General features: G+C 60.2%; 1 protein-coding gene across 1 annotated transcript in view; it reads right to left on the reverse strand.

The window, feature by feature from the left end:
• Nucleotides 1-216: 216 nt before the first annotated feature.
• The window catches only part of LOC139605293 (adhesion G protein-coupled receptor L1-like), a gene marked incomplete at its 5' end in the record, with an annotated part of 28,094 nt that continues 5,793 nt past the window's right edge, over nucleotides 217-22,517 (reverse strand). The window contains 15 exon segments of the mRNA XM_071456656.1: nucleotides 217-3,385; nucleotides 3,956-3,973; nucleotides 4,509-4,628; nucleotides 5,466-5,562; nucleotides 8,893-9,021; nucleotides 10,036-10,204; nucleotides 11,412-11,503; nucleotides 12,329-12,395; nucleotides 13,515-13,735; nucleotides 15,182-15,391; nucleotides 16,626-16,796; nucleotides 18,653-18,858; nucleotides 19,802-19,924; nucleotides 22,132-22,165; nucleotides 22,167-22,316. Coding sequence (XP_071312757.1) covers nucleotides 2,820-3,385; nucleotides 3,956-3,973; nucleotides 4,509-4,628; nucleotides 5,466-5,562; nucleotides 8,893-9,021; nucleotides 10,036-10,204; nucleotides 11,412-11,503; nucleotides 12,329-12,395; nucleotides 13,515-13,735; nucleotides 15,182-15,391; nucleotides 16,626-16,796; nucleotides 18,653-18,858; nucleotides 19,802-19,924; nucleotides 22,132-22,165; nucleotides 22,167-22,316 — 2,373 coding nt within the window.

The raw sequence follows: 22,517 nt of genomic DNA on the forward strand, positions 1-22,517 counted from the left end.
CTGTGCACCACCCCCCTCCCGAGTGTCCCTGTCCCTCCCCCCCCGCAATGTCCCTCTGTCCCTCTCCAGTGTCCCTGTGTCCCTCTCCAGTGTCCCTGTCTCTTCCCCCGCAATGTCCCTGTGTCCCCCCCCCCGCTGTCCCTGTCCCCCCCCCCCGGCCCGGTGTCCCTGTGCCCCCCCCGTATCCCCAGGCCCCCCCCAGACACAGGCGGTGGCTCCAAGAACTGGTGTCACCTTTATTGGTTCCTGTCCGTGACCGTCCCCACGGTGGCCCTGACCCGTCGTGGCCCTGACCAACCCCATGGTGGCCCTGACTGTCCCCATGGCGACACTGACTGTCCCCATGGCGACCCTTGCCACCCCCTCCATGGCCCTGGCTCTCCTCTGGTCCCTTTGGTGGCCCTGGTCACCTCTGTGGTGGCCGCAGTGGCCTCAGCAGTGGCCGCCATGGTGCTGGTGGCCCCTTGGTGGCCATGGCTGTCCCCTGGCTCTTCCTGTGGTGGCCCTGTCCATCCCAGTGGTGGCCCTGGCTGTCCCCCACGGCAGTGGTGGCCGTCTCCTGACTCCCTGTGATGGCCCTTGATGCCCCTTTGGTGGCCCCAGCCACCTCCTGGCTCTTCCTGTGCTGGCCCCAGTGGCCCTGCAGTGGCCTCGTGGTGGCCCTCTGGCCATCCCCATGGTGGCCCTGGTGACCCTGTGGTGACCGTCCGGTGGCCCTCGGTGACCCTTGATGGCCCTGGCCGTCCCCTTGGTGGCCACAGTGACCCTGTGGTGGCCCTGGGTGGCCCCTTGATGGTCCCGTTGGTGGCTCTGAGTGACCCCACAGTGGCCCCAGTAGCCCGTGGTGGCCCTTGGTGGCCCCGCGTCCCCTCCGGCTCCGGTTTCGTTGGTTTGACGCACTCGACCCAAAGTTGGTTTGGCAGAATTTGGGGGGGGGAGAAGAGGGGAAGGGAGGGACCCCCCCCCTAACCCGGGGAGGGGGGACCCCAAGATCTGGGGGTGGGGGGGAGGGGGTTTTCCTCTCTGCACCCCCAAATTTGGGGTCCCTGAGGAAGTTTTGGGGTTCCCCCATGCTAAGAGAGGGGGGAGGGGAACCCCAAAACTTGGGGAGGGGCTGGACACCCCCGTGTGTCCCCAAAACCCCTGAGGGGGTCTGGGGGGGTCCCCAAAACCCAGGGAGTTCCCTGATACCCTGGGGGTCCCTAAAACACAGAGGGGCCCCCAAAGGAAGGGGACTCCAAATACTGGGGGGGGGGGGGGGGGGGGAGTCCCCAAATCTGGGGGGTCCCCAATACCCTGGGGGGGGGGTCCCTGGACCCCAGGAGGGGGCGCCCAAGCTCTGGGGGGGTCTCCAAAGTATGGGGGACCCTCAGTCCTGTGGGGTCCCCAAGTTCACTGTGGATCCCCAGAACTTGGGGGTCCCCTGTACCCGGGGGGGAGGGGTCCCCAAAATGTGGGCGGGGTCTCAATACCCCAGGAAGGATCCCCAAGCCCTGGGGGGTGTCCCCAGATTGTGGGGTCCCGTCAATTTTGGGGGGGGGGGGGTTCCCAGAACTGTTAAAGGGTCCCCACTGCCCCCCCCCGATTTTGGAGGCCCCCCCCCATCCCTATGTACAGCGTGGCGAGGCCCACCCCGGCTGGGGGGGTTGTGCTTCCAGGGGGGCCCCGCTGGGATTAGGGGGACCCCTGGAGAGGGGGGGTGGTTTTGGGGAGGCCCCCCCGTGCCTCAGTTTCCCGGGTGGGGGGGTAGGGCTGGTCCATTTACATCTATATTACAAGGAAAATGTGTCTCTTTGTGGGGGGGTCCCCATTTCAGGGGGGCCCCTGCTGTGGGGGGACCCCTCAGTTTGGGGGGCTGTCAGTGCCCCCCCGCGGCTCGGTGCTGCCGAGGCCACCGGGGCCCCCCTGGGATGGCTTTTGGGGGAGCCCCCAGAATGTGGCTGAGGGATCCTCCCAAAACGCCCCCACACGGGGGCAGGGGCACGAGGGGGGGGCCCCGTGCAAGGTCCGGGTGCAAAGTCCTGGTGCGAGGTCCTGGTGCGAGGGGGGACACGGCTGAGCGAGGTCCCCAAGCAAGGTCTGCACGTGTGGCGCCAGCTGGATCCTCAGGTGAGGTCCCCACGTGTGGCGCCACCTGGATCCTCGGGTGAGGTCCCCACATGTGGCGCCACCTGGATCCTCGGGTGACACCGGGTGGTTCCTTGGGTGAGGTCCCCACATGTGGCGCCAGATGATGGATCCTTGTGCAAGGTCCTCGTGTGACACCGCAGCCTGGTGCCCCCACGGCTCCTCGTGTGACACCATGGCCTTGCACGACCCCAGCTCCTTGTGTGACACCGTGCCCTGGTACCACCGCAGCTCCTCGTGCGAGCCCCTGGGACCGCGCTGTCCCCTCTGGTGGCGGCCAGGTCCTCGTGCAAGGCTGGCTCGTTGCTGGGAGCTGCCTCCTCGTGCAGGGTGGGGGTCCTTGAGTGCCACTGGACCCTCGCGCGAGGACACCCCCCCCCATAAGGACAAGACCTCGCATGAGGGGGGTGGGGCTTGGGCCGGACCCCCGTGTGAGGCCAGACCCCCATGTGAGGCCAGACCCTCATGCGAGGAGGGGTCTTTGCTCAGGGCAAGACCCCTGTGTGCCCCTGGAGCCTCAAGCAAGGGGGGCTCCCCGTGCAAGCCCAGCCCCCCACATCCCCCCCAGCCACATCCCCGTGCAAGGCCGGACCCCCTGGCAAGGGGGGGGGCTCGCGGTGACCCCGTGCCCCCCGCGTGCCCCCGGCCCCCGGCATGAGGGAGGGTCCCACGTGCCCCCCCGCCCGGGGGTCTCACAGGCTGGTCACCAGCTGCATCTGCCCGTCGGGCTCGGCCCCCCCCACGCCCCCCTCGGGCCCCCCAAAGGTCTCGGGGCTGTGCCGGCGGTTGGGGGGGGGTGCGCGGGGGGGCCCCCCCAGGTAGGGGGGCGCTGGGGGTGGGGGCCCCTCGGGGCTGCTGTCGGGGTAGTCCCGCGGTGGGGGGGGGGTGCCGGGGGTCGCGGGGAGGGTCGGGAGGGGGCCCCAGCCCGCCCGGCCCCCCCCCGCGCCAGCTCCTGGTAGAGCAGCCCCAGCTCGGGGGCGCCGGGGGGGGGCTCGGCGGGGGGCGGGGGGGGCGGCGGGGGGGGGCGGCGGCGGCGGGGGGGGCCCCCCGTGCGCGGAGCCCCCTCCCCGCAGGTTGTTGTGCACCAGCTCCGAGATGATCATCTTCTCCAGCGCCGCCGCGTCCGGGGGGGCCCCCGGGCACCCCCCCCGGCCCGGGGCCACCCCCCCGGGCCCCCCCTCGGGGCCCCCCCGCAGGCTGTAGCTGTTGTTGAAGTTGCCGTTGAGGGGCAGCGGCTCCGGGGGCTCCCGGGGGGGCTCTGCGGGGATGGGGGGGATCAGTGAGGGGGTCTGGGAGGTCACTGGGGGCTTTGGGGGTGAGTCGGGTTCTGGGGAGTCATTGGTGGGCTTGGGGGGGGTCAGTGGGGGGGTCTGGGGGTGATCATTGGGGGCCTTGGAGGATCCGTGGGCGGTGTGGGAGATCATTGGGGGGCTTGAGGGTTCAGCAGAGGGTCTGGGGGTGGTCATTGAGGGGCTTGGAGGGTCAGTGAAGGGGTTTGGGAGCGTCAGTGGCGGGGTCCAGGGGGTCATTCTGTAGGGCTGGGGAGATACAGGGGGAGTTGGGGGTGCTGTGAAAAGGTCTGGGGAGATCAGGGGGGTTTGGGCAGGTTTGGGGGGTCTGTGGTGGGGTCTGGGGGATTGGGGCAGGGTTTGGGGCATCAGCTGAGGGATCTGGGGGTTAAAGGGGGGTTGGGGGGGTCACAGAGTGGGTCTGGGGGGGTTGGGGGGGTCTGGGGGGTCGGGGGGGTCGGTGAGGGGTGTAGGGGGCAAATGGGAGGCTGGGGGGGGGAACAAGGAGGGGCACGGAGGGGTCATGGGGTAGCACTTACTGGTGTCACGGAAGCTCCCTGGGGACAGAGGCAGCACTTAGGGGGGGTCATGACTCACCCCAGACACCCCCAATTCCCCCCCAGTCTGCCCCAATTCCCCAGCACCCCCCATCACCCCACAGGTGGGACATTTGGGGACATTGCAAGGAATTCGGGGCTGTGTGGAGTCAGGACCCCTCTGTCCCTCTCTGTGGGGCTGTGGGTGCAGAAGTTGGGGGCAGCTGTGGGGAGCAGGAAAATCCCCCCATTCCCACCCAGGGGCTGAAATTATAGGGGATGCAGCAGCCAGGACCCCCCAAACCCCCCATTCCCCCTTGGGGGCAGGGGCTGTGGGGGGATTTTGGGGGGATCCAGTGGGCGTGGGGCAATTCTGTGGGACCAGCTGCCCCCCCGGGGGCTGAAACTGGGGTGTTCAGGTGGGAGCACCCAGGACTCCCCAAACCCCCCCTGAACCCACCCAAGGGGGGCTGAGGGAGGAAGGATTTGGGGGAGGGTCCCGGGGAGTCCCGAGGGTTTGAGGGCAGTTTGGGGGGGTCGTGCCCCCCAGACCCACCTGGGGCGGTGAAGGCGGGGGGGGAGGCAGGGGTGAAGCCCCCCCCCTCGGCCAGGAGGGTGTTGTAGGGGCTCGACCCCCCCCGCGGCGGCAGCACCGGGTTGGGCAGGAGGTGCGACCCTGTGGAGAGGGGAGGGGGTCACACACGGGGGCCTGGGGGGGTCTGGGGGGGTCCTGGCGGTCCCAAGAGTGTCCTGGAAGGGTCCCCAAAACTCGGGGAGGGGCTGGACACCCCCGTGTGTCCCGAAAACCCCTGAGGGGGTCTGGGGGTGTCCCCAAAACCTGGGGAGTTCCCTGATATCCTGGGGGTCCCCAAAACACTGAGGGGCACCTAAAGTAAGGGGACTCCAAATACTGGGGGGTCCCCAAATTTGGGGGGTCCCCAATACCCCGGGGGGGGTCCTTGGACCCCAGGGGGTGTGCCCAAGCTCCGGGGGGATCTTGGGGTGTTTTGGGGTGTTTTTGGGATCCTCACCTGGGTGCTGTGAGTGAAGTCTGGGGAGCATGAGGGGTCTTTGGGGACCCCAGGTCCTGTGGGGGATCACAGGGGTCCCAGGGTGTCTGGGGGGGGGGGGGTCCCCAAATGCATCCCAGAGGGGTTTTTGGGGTCCCGGGGGAGAGGTGAGGAGTGTCAGGGGTCTGAGGTGGATCCGAGGCATCTGAGGAGGTCTGGAAAGGGGCCCTGGGTGGTTTCTGGAGGTCTGAGGGGGCCCAGAGGGATCTTTGGGGTCCTGTGGGGGTTTTGGAGAGGGGTCTCACCACTGTTCAGGGTGGAGGAAGGTCTCTGGGGTCTCTGGGGGTTCCTGGGGTCTCCGGGGGATTTTGGGGAGGGGTCTCACTCCATTCAGGGTGGAGGAAGGTCTCTGGGGTCTCTGGGGTCTCTGGGGTCTCTGGGAGGGGTGTCACCTCCGTTTTGGGGGTGGGGGTGTTCTGAGGTGTTTTTTGGGGGTGCCTCACCTCGGTTCAAGGTTGGGGTGCTGTTCAGGTCTCCCCCCATAAAACTGGACTCCGTCTGTTTCCGGACCGTGTCATTCCACATCCTCCGGATCCGGCTCTGGGGGCACAGCGGTGGGGCTGGGACCCCCAGAACTCCCCAAAACCACCCCAGAACCCCCCAGCCATGCCAGAGTAGCCCCGAGGTGTCCCCACATCCAACACCCCCAGCCTGGCGGGGTCTGAGGGAGATTTTGGGGTAACACAGGGGGATCTTGGGGTGCCACAGGGAGATTTGAGGGGTCTGGAGGGGGCACACCTGCATCTGGGGGATGATCTGGGTCTCTTACGGGGGATTTGAGGGTGCCATGGGGAGGATCCTGGGTGTGGAGTGGGTTTGGGGGCTTTGGGCTTTTTTGGGGTGAGGGGTCTTTTGGGGGGATTGGGGGTCCCAACCTCAGTGCTGCTGTAGTGCTGGGCATGAATTTGGGGGGTGATTTGGGGGGCTATGGGGAATCAGGAGGCTCTGAGGGGTCTTGGGTGTGTGTGGGACTGACAGGCAGGACTAGAGTGATTGACAGGTGGCCTCTGTGATTGACAGTCAGGAATAAAAATGATTGACAGGCAGGATCAGCCCCTCAGAGTGATTGACAGGCAGGAATAAAAGTGATTGATAGGCAGGATCAGCCCCTCAGAGTGATTGACAGGCAGGAAAAGCGCCTCTGAATGATTGACAGGCTCGAAGAGGGATGAAGGAAGTGTAGCAGCCCCAGGATTTAAGTTGAGAAAAGGGGCAGGGAAAAGTGATGGAAAAAGTATTTAAAGCCTGAGGGGAAAAGAGTAGGAAAAGGGAGGGGAAAGGGATGGGAAATGTGAGGGGGAAAAGGGATGGGAAATGTGAGGGGGAAAAGGGTGGGAAATATGAGGGGGAAAAGAGTGGGAAATATGAGGGGGAAAGGGTGGGAAATATTAGGGGGGAAAGGGTTGCAAACCTGAGGGGAAAAAAGGGTGGGAAAGGTAAGAGAAAAAATGGCAGGAAACATGAGGGGAGAAAAAGGCAGGAAAGGTGAGGGGGAAAGGGGTGGAAAACTTAATCATAAAAAGGTGGGAAATATGAGGGGGGAAAGGGTGGGAAATGTGAAGGGAATAAGAGCAGGAAACCTGAGGGGAAAGGGTGGGAAATGTGAGGGGAAAACAGTGGGAAATATGGGGGGGAAAAGGCAAGAAACATGAGGGGAAAAGGGCAGGAAAAGTGAGAGGGAAAATGGAGGGAAACATGAGGGGACAAGGGGTAGAAAATGTGAAGGTAAAAGGGTGGGAAACCTGAGGAGAAAAAAGGGTGGAAAAGGTAAGGGAAAAAATGGTGGTAAACGTGAGGGGAGAAAAGGGTGGGAAACATGAGGGGGAAAGGGCAGGAAATATGAGGGGGAAAGGGCGGGAATTGTGAGGGGAAAAGGGCAGGAAATGTAAAGGGAATAAGAGCAGGAAATGTGAGGTGAAAAAGGTGGGAAATGTGAGGGGAAGACAGTGGGAAATGTGAAGGGGAAAAGGGCAGAAAAAGTGAGGGGGAATATGGAGGGAAACATGAGAGGGAAAGGGGTGGAAAACGTGAAGGGAGAAGGTGGCAAATCTGAGGAGAAAAAAGGGAGGGAAAGATAAGGGGGAAAATGGTGGGAAACATGAGGGGAGAAAAGGGCGGGAAAGGTGAGGGGAGAAAAGGGGGGGAAACATGAGGGGGAAAGGGGTGGAAAACCTAAGGGCAAAAAAGTGGGAAACATGAGGGGGAAAAGGGCAGGAAATGTGAGGGGAAGAAGGCAGGATATGGGAAGCCAAAAAGGTGGGAAATGTGAGGGCAAAAAAAGTGGGAAATGTGAGAGAAAAATTGGTGGGAAATGTGAGGGGAAAAAAAGGTGGGAAAAGTGAGAGGAAAAAGTTATGGGAAATCTGAGGGGGAAAAGGGGGGGAATTGTGAAGGGAATAAGGGCAGGAAATGTGTGGTGAAAAGGGTGGGAAACATGAGGGGAAAACAGTGGAAAGCGTGAGGAGAAAAGGGTTGCAAACGGGAGGAGTAAAAAGGGTGGGAAAGGTAAGAGAAAAAATGTCAGGAAACATGAGGGGAGAAAAAGGTGGAAAAAGTGAGTGGGAAAAGGGTGGAAAATGTGAGGGGGAAAGGGCAGAAAATATGAGGGGGAAAGGTCAGGAAATGCGAGGGGGAAAAGGATGGGAAATGTGAAGGGAATAAGAGCAGGAAATGTGAGGTGAAAAGGGTGGGAAATGTGAGGGGAAAAGGCAGGAAAAGTGAAGGGGAAAATGGAGGGAAACATGAGGGGGAAAGGGGTGGAAAACGTGAAGGGAAAAGGGTGGCAAACCTGAGGTGGAAAAGTGTGAGGAATGTGAGACAAAGAAAGGTGGGAAATGTGAGCGGAAAGGGTGGAAAAAAGAAAATAAAAAAGAGCTGGAATTGTGAGGGAAAGACATTGGGAAAATGAAATAGAGAAGGGTGGGAAAGGTGAGAAGAGTCATAAATGAAAGAGAAAATATTAAAAAAGGGCAGGAAATGTGAAGAGAAAAAAGGGTGGAAAAGGAAAGAAATAGCACAGGAAAAGAAAAAACAGAAAAGGTGGGAAATGTGAGTAAAAAAAAGCAGAAAAATGAAAGAAATAGGGATTGGAAATCCCATAAACCCTCCCCAGAGACCTTCCCCAGTCCCATATGGGGTCTCTGGGTGGGTGTTAATGGGATTGGGGTGTCTCTGGGGGGTGCCTGAGATGGGGGGCTCTCTGTAATGGGATGGGGTTTCTTGGGGGGGGTCTAAGGGTGGGGGTTCTGTGAGATTTGGGGGTGGCCTCTGGGAGGGTGTCTATAGGATTGTCTGTGGGATTTGGGGTTTTTCAGAGCTATGGGCCCCTATCTCTGTGAGAGATCCCTCAAAGACCCCCCTGTCCTATCAGGGGGGGATTTTTGGGGCTCCCCACCTGGATGCTGCTGTAGTACCAGGGGAATGTTTGGGGGTTTTTCTTGTGTGGGTCAAGTGGGTTTTTGGGGGTCCCCACCTGGGTGCTGCTGTAGTACCTGGACTGGGGTTTAGGGGAGGGTTTTGGGGTGTCTTTGGGGTGTTTTGGGGTGTTTTCAGGGTGACCACCTGGACACCACTATAGTACCAGGGGTGAAGTTTAGGGGAGGGTTTTGGGGTGTTTTGGGATGTTTTCAGGGTCCCCACCTGGATGCTGCTGTAGTACAGGGGCTGGGGCTTAGGGGAGGGTTTGGGGGTAGTTTTGGGCTGGTTTGGGGTAGTTTTGGGCTGGTTTGGGCTGGTTTGGGGTGTTTTCGGGGTCCCCACCTGGGTGCCGCTGTGGTACTGGGGGTGGGGTTTAGGGGGAGGTTTTTAGGGTAGTTTCGGGCTGTTTTGGGGTGGTTTTGATGTGTTTTGGGGTGTTTTTGGGGTCCCCACCTGGGTGCCGCTGTAGTACCGGGGGTGGGCGCGGGCGGCCGAGGGTTTGAGGGCGCCCAGGGAGGTCCCGGGGGGGCCCCTGAGGCAACACCCCGAGTGCCGCAGGCACTTGCTGAGCTCCCGGTGCACCTGGGGAGCACACAGGGACACCAGTGACACCAGGAACACACCAGGAACACACCAGGAACACACCGGTAACACCAGGAACACACCAGGAACACACCAGGAACACCAGTAACACACCAGTAACACCCAGTAACACACCAGCCACACCCAGTAACACACCAGTAACACCAGCAACACCCAGTAACACACCAGTGATACCCCAGTAACACCCAGTAACCCACCAGCAACACCCAGTAACACACCAGTAATACCCCAGTAACACCCAGTAACACACCAGTAATACCCAGTAACACACCAGTAATACCCCAGTAACATCCAGGAACACACCAGTAACACACCAGGAACACACCAGGAACACCAGCAACACCCAGTAACACATCAGTAGTACCCCAGTAACACCCAGTAACACACCAGCAACACCCAGTAACACATCAGTAATACCCCAGTAACACCCAGTAAACACACCAGCAACACCCAGTAACACACCAGTGCCCGCCAGTAACACCCAGTGCTCCCAGTGCTGCTCTCCATGCATCTGGGAGGCTCCTGGGGGGGTCAATACCCACCACTTCACCCCAGTAACCTCCCAGTGCCCCCAGTGCCAGACCCTTCCTGAACTCCTGGTGCAACTGGGTGCCCACCAGTAACAACCCAGTAGCCTCCCATTACTGTCCCAGTCCCTCCCAGTCTCTCCCAGTGCCCCCCAAATCTTTTTCTGGAGTGGAAGAGGAAGATGAAGGTGCCTACACAGTGTCCTCCCAGTCCCTTCATTCCTGACCTCTGGGGGTCCCACTATCTCCCAGTGCCTCCCAGTTTTTACCAGTCCCTCCCAGTCCCTCCAGTGCCCCCTGCACCTTCTTCTGGAGGGCATGGTGGAAGAGGAAGATGAAGGTACTTGACCAATGTCCCCCCTGTGCCCTCCCAGTGTCCCTTACCCACGATCTCTGTGTATCCCAGTCCATCCCAGTCCCTCCCAGTTTCTCCCAGTTTCTCCCAGTCCCTCCAGTGCCCCTGCACCTTCTTCTGGAGGGCGCAGTGGAAGAGGAAGATGAAGGTGCCCTGCAGGGCGTTGCAGGCCGTGAACAGCGACGCCGTCAGCACGGACTCGCGGGTGACGAAGAGGAGGCCGAAGGCCCAGGTGAGCCCCAGCAGCAGCAGCAGCGCGATGGCCCCCAGAGCCCACGACCTGCGGGGCACCCCGGTCAGCTGGGGACACTGGGACGGACTGGGAGGGACTGGGGAGCACTGGGATGGACTGGGAGGGACTGGAGAGCAGTGGGAGGGGAATGGGGAGAACTGGGAGGGGACTGGGGAGCAGTGGGACCCCCAGAGATCCTGAATGAGGGGACTGGGATGGACTGGGGAGCACTGGGATGGACTGGAGAGCACTGGGATGGACTGGGAGGGACTGGGGAGCACTGGGAGGGACTGGGGAGCACTGGGACCCCCAGAGATCCTGAGTGAGGGGACTGGGAGGAGCTGGAGGGCAGTGGAAGGGGACTGGAGAGTACAGGGAAACACTGGGGGCACTGGGAGGGTACTGGGAGGGGTTGGAGGGCAGTCAGAAGCACTGGGGGCACTGGGAGGGACTGGGGAGCACTGGGAGGGGAGTGGGGAGCACTGGGGCACCCAGAGATCCTGAGGGAGGGGACTGGGATAGACTGAGAGAGACTGAAGGGTACTGGGAGACACGGGGGGGACACTGGGAGGGTACTGGGAGGGACTGGAGGGCAGTCAGAGGCACTGGGAGGGCACTGGGAAGGACTGGGGAGCACTGGGAGCGTACTGGGATCCCCAGCACCCACAGCCAGGGAGCTCTAGGGGAGTTGGGCCCCGTTTTGGGGTCCCCCCCTGCATCTTTGGGGTCCTGTTTGGGATGCCCCCATTCAGGGGTCCCACCTGGGTTCCCCCTGTTTGGGATCTCATTTGGGGTCCCCCCATTTGGGGGTGCCTATTGGGGGTCCCATCTGGGGTCCCTCCTGTCTTTGCAGGTCCCCCCAGTTCAGGGGTCCCATTTGGGGTCCATCCCTCCCATTTGGAGCCTCCCTGAGTTCAGGGGGTCCCATTTGGGGTCCATCCCTCCCATTTGGAGACTCCCCCAGTTCAGGGGTGCCTTTTGGGGTTCCTCCCTGTGGGGTCCCATTTAGGGTACCCCCTTTGGGGTCCCATTTGGGGTCCATTCCCCCCCCATTTGGAGTCCCCCCCAGCTCGGGGGTCCTGTTTGGGGTTTCCCTTCAGGGTCCCATTTAGGGTTCCCCCTTTGGGGTCCCATTTGGGGTCCATTCCCCCCCATTTGGAGTCCCCCCCAGTTCGGGGGTCCTGTTTGGGGTTCCCCCAAGTTTGGGGGTCCCGTTTGGGGTTCCCCCTGTAGGGCCCTGTTTGGGGTCCCCCACCTGATGCTGTCCAGGCGGCTGGAGTCGGGTTTGAGGGCGGCCGAGCTGCGCAGCATCTTGTGCAGGGTCACCAGCAGGAACACCAGCGTCACCTGCGGGACCCCGGGTGAGACATGGGGGACACAGAGCCGGGGGGGGACACAGAGACATGGGGGGGACCCAGAGCCAGGGGGGGACACAGAGACATGGGGGGACCCCAGAGCCAGGGGGGCACCCCAGGTGAGACATGGGGGACACAGAGACATGGGGGGGACCCACCCTGAGACATGGGGGACCCCAGAGCCACAGGGGACCCACCCAGAGCCACAGGTGACTCCAGGTGAGACACAAAGGGACCGTAGAGCCACGGTGGGACCCCAGACCCACTGTGGGACCTGCCCTGAGACACAGGGGGATCCCAGAGCCAGGGGGGGACTCCAGACCCATTGTGGGACCTGCCCTGAGACACAGCAACACCCCAGAGCCACAGGGGGACCCCAGAGCCATGGGGAGACCCAAGGTGAGACATAGGGGGACCTAGAGTCACAGGGGGTCCCCAGACCCACTGTGGGACCCACCCTGAGGCACCAGGGGACCCCAGACCCACTGCAGGACCTGCCCTGAGACACAGCAACACCCCAGAGCCATGGGGGGACCGCAGACCCATTGTGGGACCCCACAGCTCCCCCATGGCGTGATCCCCACACCCCTGGGGTTGCCCCAGCCCCCAGATGAGGACGAGGATGAGGAAGGTCCATCCCCAGACCTCTCAGACCCCTGAGGCCCCCCAAGCCCTCTCAGGTCCCCATATGAGGATGAGGAAGGTCCATCCCCAGACCCCCCTCAAGCCCCCCGAGCCCCTCATCCCCACATTTGAGCATGACAAAGGTCCATCTCTGGTCCCCCAGCCCCCCCAAAACCCCTGAGCCCCCCCTTACAAGGATGACGAAGGCCACGGGCCCGATGAAGCTCCAGATGAAATAATTGTCCACCCGCAGCCAGCACCTGCCAGGGGTGGGGCATCATCAGGACACGCCCCCACAATGGGTGAGGACACGCCCCCCCACCGGGTGAGACCACGCCCCCATGGATCAGACCCCACCCCCACTGACAAAGCCCCTCCCCCAGAGCCCCCATCCATCCACATCTGGTGAGTCCCACAGCAGCACCTGTGGCCCCACCCCTCTTCAAGCCACGCCCCCTGACTCAGGCCACGCCCCCAGCCCTTCCATTCACACCTGATCACTCCCAATGGGGAAAGCCACACCCCAGCCACATCCTGGTCACACCCAAACCACACCCTAGCCACACCCCAGCACACCCTGCCCACACCCTGGCCACACCCTGGCCACACCCCAGTCCCATCCCAGCCATGTCCTGGCACACCTCAGCCCCACCTCAACCCCACCCTGGCCACACCTGAGCCACACCCTACACATGTCCCGCCTCCACCCAGCAGAGCTGGTGGGGAAGGACATGGCTGGGGTGGGGCTGGGCGGAGCCAAGACATGGCTGGGGTGTGACCAGGGTGTGGCCCCACCCCAGCCTCACCTTGGCCACACCTCTCTCACACCCCAGCTCCACTCTGGCCACACCCCAGCTCTGCCCCAGCCCCGCCCTGGCCACACCTTGCTCACACCCCAGCCCTGCCCCAGCCCCACCCTGGTCACACCCCGGTCACACCCCAGCCCTGCCCTGGCCACACCCCAGCTCTGCCCCAGCCCCACCCTGGCCACACCCCAGTCCCATCCCAGCTCCACCCTGGCCACATCCAAGCCCTGCCCCAGCCCCACCCTGGCCACACCTCGACCACACCTCGGTCCCATCACAGCCGTACCCCAGCCCCAGCCTGGCCACACCTCAGTCACATCCCAGCCCTGCCCTGGCCACACCCCAGCCACACCCAAGCTATGCTCTGGCTCCCCCCAGCCCCATCCAGCCCCACCCCAACCCAACCCAGGCCTGGCCACACCCAAGGCATGTTCTGGCAACACCTCAGCCCCACCCCACCCAGCCACATCCCAGCCCAAACCCAGCCCCGCCCTTCCCCACCAGCTCTGCCCAGCCCACCCAGCCCCACCCTGGCCACAGCCCAGCCCCACCCAGCCCCGCCCCGCTGCTCACGCCTGGTCGGTGCCGTAGCTGCGGTGATCCACGGCGGCCGCCACGGCCACCACGACGGCGGGGAAGAAGTACCCCCCCGCGTAGTAGTACTTGCGGCGGGCGGGGTCACTGTCGAACACCTCGAGCAGCAGCAGGTACAGGTGAACCCCCTCCAGGCACAGCCACGAGAACGACGCCAGGAAGAAATAGTGCAGCAGCACGGCGAAGATGGGACAGGCCACCTGCGGGGATGGGGACGTGTGGGGACAGGGAATGCCCAAAGATGGGAACAGGGAATGCCCAAAGATGGGAACAGGTCACCTGCGGGGATGGGGACGTGTGGGGACAACGTGGGGACAGGGACAGGGAGTGCCCAAAGGTGGAACAGGCCACCTGCGGGGATGGGGACGTGTGGGGACAGGGAATGCCCAAAGATGGGAACAGGGAATGCCCAAAGATGGGAACAGGCCACCTGTGGGGATGGGGACGTGTGAGGACAACGTGGGGACAGGGACAGGGAATGCCCAAAGGTGGGACAGGGACAGGAACAGGGACAGGGGCAGGGATTGCCCAAAAATGGGACAGGGACAGGGACAGGGAATGCCCAAAGGTGGGACAGGGACAGGGGCAGGGATTGCCCAAAAATGGGACAGGGACAGGGACAGGGAATGCCCAAAGGTGGGACAGGGACAGGGACAGGGACAGGGACAGGGACCGCCCAAAGATGGGACAGTCCACCTGCGGGGAGGGGGACGTGTGGGGACAGCATGGGGGCAGCATGGGGATAGTGTGGGGACAGGGAGTGCCCAAAGGTGGGACAGGCCACCTGCGGGGATGGGGACATGTGGGGACAGCGTGGGGACAGGGACAGGGAATGCCCAAAGGTGGGACAAGGAGAGGGACGGGGGCAGGGGCTGCCCAAAAATGGGACAGGCCACCTGCAGGGGGGACATTGTGGGGACAGGGACAGGAACAGCAAAAGGAAGTGCCCAAAGGTGGGACAGGCCACATGCGGGGATGGAGACAGTGTGGGGACAGTGCAGGGACAGGGACTGCCCAAAAATGGGACAGGGAGCACCAAAGACGGGACAGGTCACCTGTGGGGATGGGGACACTGTGGGGACAGGGACAGCAGGGACCACCCAAAGATAGGACAAGTAACCTGCAGTGACAGTGGGTGAGGGATAAGGATGGGGACAGGGACAGGGACAAGGACAGGGATGGGGACAGCCAGAGGGGTGCTATGGGTGGTCCCTTGGGAGTCCCAGATGTGCCACAGGGTGTCCTGGGATGTCCCAGCTGTGTCATGGGGTGTCCCTTGGGGATCCCAGGTGCCACAGGGGTGCAATGGGACATTCCAGGGGTCTCAGGGCTGTTCTGGGATGTCCCAGGTGTTTCATGGGCAGCCCCAGGTGTGCCATGGGCGGTCCCAGGTGTGATGTGGGATGTCCCAGGTGTGCCATGGGCAGCCCCAGGGGCACTGTGAGGATCCCATGGTGGCACGGGTGATCCCTTGGGGGTCTCAGAGGTGCTCTGGGATGTCCCAGGTGTGCCATGAGGGGTCCCAGGTGTGCCAGGGATTGTCCCTCAAGGATCCCATGTGTGCCATGAAAGGTCCCAGGTGTGCCATGGGGTGTCCCTCAGGGGTCCCAGGTGTGGCACGGGGTGCCCCAGGTGTGCCAGCCTACCTGGTACTGCGTCTTGTCGATGCCCACAAGGAAGAGCAGCTCGGCGAGGAAGAGGCTGATGCAGAGGTTCTTGTGGATGGTGGTGCGCTCCGAGGGCAGCCCCCGCAGGCAGCAGAAGGCCGAGATGGACAGGCCCAGGCACAGCAGGGCCACCAGGATCCCCGCCCAGGTGATCACCGACAGCAGCACCTCGTTCAGCCGCCCTGGGAACTGCAGGGAACGGGGAAAATGGGAATTCTGGGCTTTTAGGGAGTGTTTGGGGTCATCTGGATCCATGGGCAGGGACAGTGACCACCAGGATGGGACAGTGACCACCAGAATCCCCAGCCAGGTGATCCCAGGTGTGTCGCCACTGTCTCAGGTGTGCCCAGGTATGTCCCAGGTGTGTCACAGTCTGTGTCTGGGCCATCATCAGGGGGAAGTTGGTCAGGTGTCACTCGGTGTGTGCATCAGATGTCCCAGGTGTGTGCCCAGGTGTGTGCCCAGGTGTGCCCAGGTGTGTGCCCAGGTGTGTGCCCAGGTGTGCCCAGTTGTGCCACTCATGCTCTGGCTCCATGTCATGAGCAGGGCGAAGTTGTTCAGGTGACTGCAAGTGTTCCCAGGTGTGTGCCCAGGTGTGTTCCCAGGTGTGCTCAGGTATGTGCCCAGGTGTGTGCCCAGGTGTGTGTCCAGGTGTGTTCCCAGGTGTTCCCAGGTGTGCCCAGGTGTGTGCCCAGGTGTGTTCCCAGGTGTGCCCAGGTGTGTGCCCATGTGTGCCCAGGTGTGCCCAGGTGTGTGCCCAGGTGTGCCCAGGTGTGTGCCCAGGTGTGTGCCCATGTGTGCCCAGGTGTGTACCCAGGTGTGCCCAGGTGTGTACCCAGGTGTGCCCAGGTGTGTGCCCAGGGGTGTGCCCAGGTGTACCCAGGGGTGTGCCCAGGTGTACCCAGGTGTGCCCAGGTGTGCCCAGGTGTGTTCCCAGGTGTGTGCCCAGGTGTGCCCAGGTGTGCCACTCACGCTCTGGCTCCTTGCCATCAGCAGGGCGAAGTTGGTCAGGTGGCTGCAGGCGCACGAGCTGTGGGTGTGTGGGTGTGTGCCCAGGTGTGTTCCCAGGTGTTCCCAGGTGTGCCCAGGTGTGTGCCCAGGTGTGTTCCCAGGTGTGCCCAGGTGTGTGCCCAGGTGTGCCCAGGTGTGCCCAGGTGTGTGCCCATGTGTGCCCAGGTGTGTGCGCAAGTGTGTGCCCAGGTGTGTGTCCAGGTGTGTTCCCAGGTGTACCCAGGTGTGTGTCCAGGTGTGTACCCAGGTGTGCCCAGGTGTGTACCCAGGTGTACCCAGGTGTGCCCAGGTGTGCCCAGGTGTTCCCAGGTGTGTTCCCAGGTGAGCCCAGGTGTGTGCCCAGGTGTTCCCAGGTGTGTTCCCAGGTGTGTTCCCAGGTGTGTGCCCAGGTGTGCCCAGGTGTGCCACTCACGCTCTGGCTCCGTGCCATCAGCAGGGCGAAGTTGGTCAGGTGGCTGCAGGCACACGAGCTGTGGGTGCCGTTGGAGCGCAGCAGGCGGCAGCCCTGGCTCGACCAGTGCCCGGCCATGGAGCGCTCCGAGTAGTTCCAGAAGGAGCAGTTGGCCCCAAAGTGGTTCTTGGTCTGGAAAAGCAGGGAAAGTTGGGGAAAATGGAGGAAACGGGGGTCCCAAAGAGAAGGGGGCCCCAATCTCGGCAATTCCAGAAGGAGCACAATGGTTCTTGGTCTGGGAAATGGGGGGGAATTGGGGAAAATCAGGGAAATGGGGGTTCCAAAGAGAAGGGGGGCTCCAATGTCGGTAATTCCAGAAGGAACAGTTGGCTCCAAAGTGGTTCTTGGTCTGGGAAATGGCGGAAAATCAGGGAGAAATGGGGGAAATGGGGTCCCAAAGAGAGAGGAGGCCCAATCTTGGTAATTCCAGAAGGAACAGTTGGCCCCAAAGTGGTTCTTGGTCTGGGAAATGGGGGAAATAGGGGAAAAAGTGGGGGGGAAATGGGGGTCCAAGAGGGTCCCAAGGACAGGGAGAGGAGCCCAATCTCGGTAATTCCAGAAGAATTTGCTCTCAAAGTGGTTCTTGGTCTGGGAAATGGGGGAAAATTGGAGAAATGGGGGTCCCAAAGAGAAGGGGGAAGCCCAATCCCAGTGATTCCAGGAAGGAGCAGTTGGCCCAAAAGTGGTTCTTGGTCTGGGAAATGGGGGAAAATGGGGGAAATTTGGGGGGAAAATGGGGGAAATGGGGGGGTCCCAGAGGGTCCTAAGGACAGGGAGAGAGGCCCAATCCCAGTAGTTCCAGAAGAAGTTGGTCTCAAAGTGGTTCTTGGTCTGGGAAATGGGGGGAAATTGGAGAAATGGGGGTTCCAAAGGGAAGGGGAAAGCTCAATCCCAGTAATTCCAGAAGGAGGAGCTGGCCCCAAAGTGGTTCTTGGTCTGGGACAGAGGGAAATGAGGAAAAATTGGGGAATGGGGGAAAATGGGGAAACGGGGAGAAAATGGGGGTCCCAGGGGCTCACAAAAAGAAGGAGAGGGGCCCAATCCCAGTAATTGCAGGAGAAGTTGGCCCCAAAGTGGTTCTTGGTCTGGGGGTCTGGGTGGGAAATGGGGGATCAGGAGGGAATTGGGCTGGAAAATGGGGGAAATGGGTGGGAAATGGGGGTCCATGGCTCTTGGTCTGGGAAATGGGGGAAAATGGGAGAAATGGGAGGAAAATGGGGGTCCCAGAGGGTCCCAGAGGGTTCCAGGGGTCCCAGGGTGTCCCAATGAGAGAGGAGGGGCCCAATCTCCCCTCTCAATCTTTGGTCTCAAAGTGGTTCTTGGTCTGGGGGTTTGAGTGGGAAATGAGGGGTCCTGGGGTGTGGGTTTGGAGGCCTGGGTGGGATTTTGGGGGTCTTGAGTGGTTCCCAGGTGCTGGGTGGGGTTGGGGTGTCCTGGGAAGGTCCCCGGGTCCTGGGAGTGTGGTGAGGGGTCTGGGTGGGATTTCGGGGTTTGCACCTCGAGGTGGGGCAGGGTGAAGACCTCGAGGTGGGTCCAGGTGAAGTTTTGGATGTCCCAAAACATCCAAATTTGGGGATTTGGGGTCTCTGGGTGGCATTTTTTGGGGTCTGGGTGGGTTTTTGGGGATCTGGATGGGTTTTGGAGGCTCCGGGTGGGATTTTGGGGGTCACACCTTGAGGTGGGGCAGGGTGGAGACCTCGAGGTGGGTCCAGGGTGAAGTTTTGGATGTCCCAAAGCATCCAGATTTGGGGATTTGGGCTCTCTGGTACAGTTTTGAGGGTCCCAGGGAGTTTTTGGGGGTCAGGATGGGTTTTTTGGGGGGTCTGGTGGGTTTTTTGGGGTTCTTGGTGGGATTTTTGGTGTTTTGGGTGGGTTTGGGGAGGTCTGGGTGGGTTTCTGGGGTTCTGGGTTGTTTTTTTGGGGGTCTGGGTGGATTTTTGGGGTTCTGGTGGGTTTTGAGGTTCTGGGTGGGTTTCTGGGGGTCGCACCTCCAGGTGGGGCAGGGTGAAGACCACAGGGTCCCGCAGGAAGACCCTGCTGGACTCTTTGTTGATGGAGGCGGCGATGACCTGGGAGTTGACCACGAGCTGGGGGGCGCGGGGCCCCCCGTCCCCCCCCAGGCGCACGGTGGCGTTCTCGGTGGGCAGGAACAGTCCCAGGTTGTTGTACAGGATGAAGACAACCTTCACCACCCCTGGGGAGACAGAGGGTGAGAGACACCCCAAAAACACCCAAAAAACACCCCAAAAACACCCCCCAAAAGCATCTCAAAAACACCCCAAAAACACCCCCAAAAACCACCCCAAAAACACCCAGAGCCCCCCTTCACCACCCCTGGGGAGACAGAGGGTGAGAGACACCCCAAAAACACCCAAAAATACCCCCAAAAAAACACTCTCAGAACACCCCCCCAAAACACCCCAAAAACATCTCAAAAACACCCCAAAAAACCACCCCAAAAACACCCAGAGTCCCCCCTTCACCACCCCTGGGGGAGCTGCAGGTCAGAGACCCCCCCCCGGCCATTCCAGCTGCTCTGAGGGGTGCCCATTTCCCCAGGACCCCTAAACCCCCCAAACCACCCCCAAATCCCCCAGACCCCCCAGGCCCCCCCAGTGTGTCTTGTTGCTCTGTTTGGGGGGGCTCTAGGTGCCCCAAACCCCCCAAACCCCCCAAGCCCCCCAAGCCCCCCAGACCTTCAGGACCCCCGAGGATCCCCCCCAGAACCCCGAGGACTCCCCTGGACCCCCAGATCTGCCCCCTCCTCACCGTTCCTGCTGCTCTGTTTGAGCCCTAAACCCCCCAGACCCCCCAAACCCCCCAAACCCACCAAGCCCCCCAGGACACCCCCAGATCCCCAGACATTCCCCCCCTCACTGTTCCTGCTGTTCTGTTTGGGGGTGCTCTGGGGTGCCCCAAAATCCCTCAAAACTCCCCCCAAACCCCCCCAAGCCCACCAAGTCCCCAGGCCCCCTGGACCCCCAGGACCCCTCCAGACCCCCCAAATTTTCCCCCCTCCTCACCATTCCTGCTGTTCTGTTTGAGGGTGCTCTGGGTGCCCCCAACATCCCCAAACCCCCCAAAACCCCCAGGACCCCCAGGACCCCCCTGGATCCCCAGATCTGCCCCCTCCTCACCGTTCCTGCTGTTCTGTTTGAGGGTGCTGGCCGAGAGCTGGATGGAGCCGTCACCCCCCAGCTCCTGCGGGAACACGAGCTCCTGGAGGGGCCCCTCGGTGTTGAGCACCGACACCTCCAGCACTGGGGGAAACAGGGAAAAAACATGGAAAATATGGAAAAAAACCCCATGGAAAACACGGAAAAGCCCCATGGAAAATATGGGAAAAACCTATGGAAAATATGGAAAAAAAACCCATGGAAAATATGGGAAAAAACCCCATGGAAAATATGGGAAAAAAAACCCATGGAAAATATGGAAAAATCCCATGGAAAAAAACCCCATGGAAAATATGGAAAGAACAAGGAAAATATGGAGAAAACCAGGAAAAAACATGGAAAACAGGAGCTCCTGGAGGGGCCCCTCGGTGTTGAGCACCGACACCTCCAGCACTGGGGGGAAAACAGGGAAAAAACATGGAAAATATGGAAAAAAACCCCATGGAAAATATGGAAAAAACCCCATGAAAAAAACCCATGGAAAAAACCCATGGAAAATATGGGAAAAAACCCCATGGAAAATATGGAAAAGCCCCATGGAAAATATGGGAAAAACCTATGGAAAATATGGAAAAAAAACCCATGGAAAATATGGGAAAAAAACCCATGGAAAATATGGAAAAAACCCCATGAAAAAAACCCATGGACAAAACCTATGGAAAAAACCCATGGAAAATATGGGAAAAAACCCATGGAAAATATGGAAAAAACCCCCATGGAAACGATGGAAAAAAACCCATGGGAAAATATGGAAAAAAACCCATGGAAAATATGGAAAGAACAAGGAAAATATGGAGAAAACCAGGAAAAAACACAGAAAACATGAGCTCCTGGTTGAGCACTGATACCTCCAGAACTGCCAAAAACAGGGATAAAACATGGACAATATGGAAAAAACATGGAAAATATTGAAAGAACATGGAAAAAAGCATAGAAAATATGGAAAAAAACATGAAAAAAACATGGAAAATATGGAAAAAGCATGGAAAATATAGAAAAAAACGTGGAAATATGGAAAGAACATGGAAAAAAAACATGGGAAAATATGGAAAAAAAACATGGAAAACCACAGAAAACATGAGCTCCTGGATGAGACCCTGGGTGTTGAGCAGCGACACTTCCAGCACTGCCAAAAACAGGGAAAAAACATGGAAAATATGGAAAACCATGGAAAATATGGGAATAAACCCATGGAAAATATGGAAAAAGCCATGGAAAATATGGAAAAACATGGGAAAAGATATGGGAAATATGCAAAAATATGCAAAACAGGAGGGATCTCCTGGAGCAGCTCCTCAATGTTCAGCACCAACACCTCCAGAACTGCCAGAAACAGGGAAAAACCCAGAAAATATGGAAAAATGTAGAAAAAACATGGAAAACACGAGCTCCTGGAGGGCATCCTTGGTGCTGACCACCAACACCTCCAGCACTGGGGGAAAACATGGAAAATCATGGAAAATATGGAAAAAAAAACCCTGGAAAATATGGAAAAAGCATGGAAAAAACAGTGGAAAATATGGAAAAAACTCCATAGAAAACATGGAAAGAACATGGAAAATATGGAAAAAAACCCCATGGAAAATATGGAAAGAACATGGAAAACAGGGAAAACTGGGGATTGGGGATTGGGGATTGGGGATTTGGGATTTGGGACAGGGATTTGGGATTGGGATCGGGAATTTGGGATTTGAAATTGGGAATTTGGGATTTGGATTGGGGATTTGGGATTGGGAATTTGGAATTCGGAATTTGGGAATTTGCATTTGGGATTGGGAATTTGGGATTTGGGAATTTGGGGTTGGGAATTTGGAATTCGGAATTGGGAATTTGCATTTGGGATTGGGAATTTGGGATTGGGGAATTTGGGGTTGGGATTTGGGATTTGGGACTGGGGATTGGGGATTTGGGACTGGGGATTGGGGATTTGGGATTGGGATTTTGGGAATTTGTATTTAAGATTGAGAATTCGGGATTTGGGAATTTGAGAGTTTGGGATTGGGGATTTGGGAATTTGGGATTGGGAATCTGGGATTTAGGATTGATCTTGGGGATTTGGGATTGGGAATTAGGATTGGATTGGGATTGGGACATTGGAATGCTGGGATATTGGGACATTGGGGTCTCTCACGAACGCCGGGTACTGCAGGAGGGGGACAGGGCGGGCAGGAGGAGCCCGCGGGGACCCCAGGGAGGGGTTTGGGTGTGGGTGGGGCCCGCGGGGCTGACCCAGGTTCGGACCCCAGGGAGGGGTTTGGGGTTTGGGGTGGGGTGAGGCCCGCGGGGCTGACCCAGGTTCTGTCGGGCGGCCAGGAAGCGCGCGGGGCTCCTTGACGTTGTCGGCGAGCAGGAAGGCGCCCTCCTCGAGCACGTCCAGCAGCATGGTGGCCGTGTGCGCCTGCTCCGAGCCGTTCATGTCCCGCCACGACTCCAGCGCCTCCGGACGCAGCAGGTTGTCCACGGCCTCCACCACGGCCTGCGGGGCAGGCGGGGTTGGGACACGCCCAGGGACACGCCCAGGGACACACCCAGGGACACGCCCAGGGACACGCCCAGGGTGACAGCCAGGGTGACATACAGGGACACGCCCAGGGTGACATACAGGGACACACCCAGGGACACGCACAGGGACACACCCAGGGACACACCCAACCCCTACGGCCTCCACCTGCAGGAT

The sequence above is a fragment of the Agelaius tricolor genome, unplaced genomic scaffold (genome assembly GCF_023055355.1).
Source record: "Agelaius tricolor isolate 1412-34295 unplaced genomic scaffold, bAgeTri1.0.p SCAF_63, whole genome shotgun sequence".
Taxonomy (NCBI): domain Eukaryota; kingdom Metazoa; phylum Chordata; class Aves; order Passeriformes; family Icteridae; genus Agelaius; species Agelaius tricolor.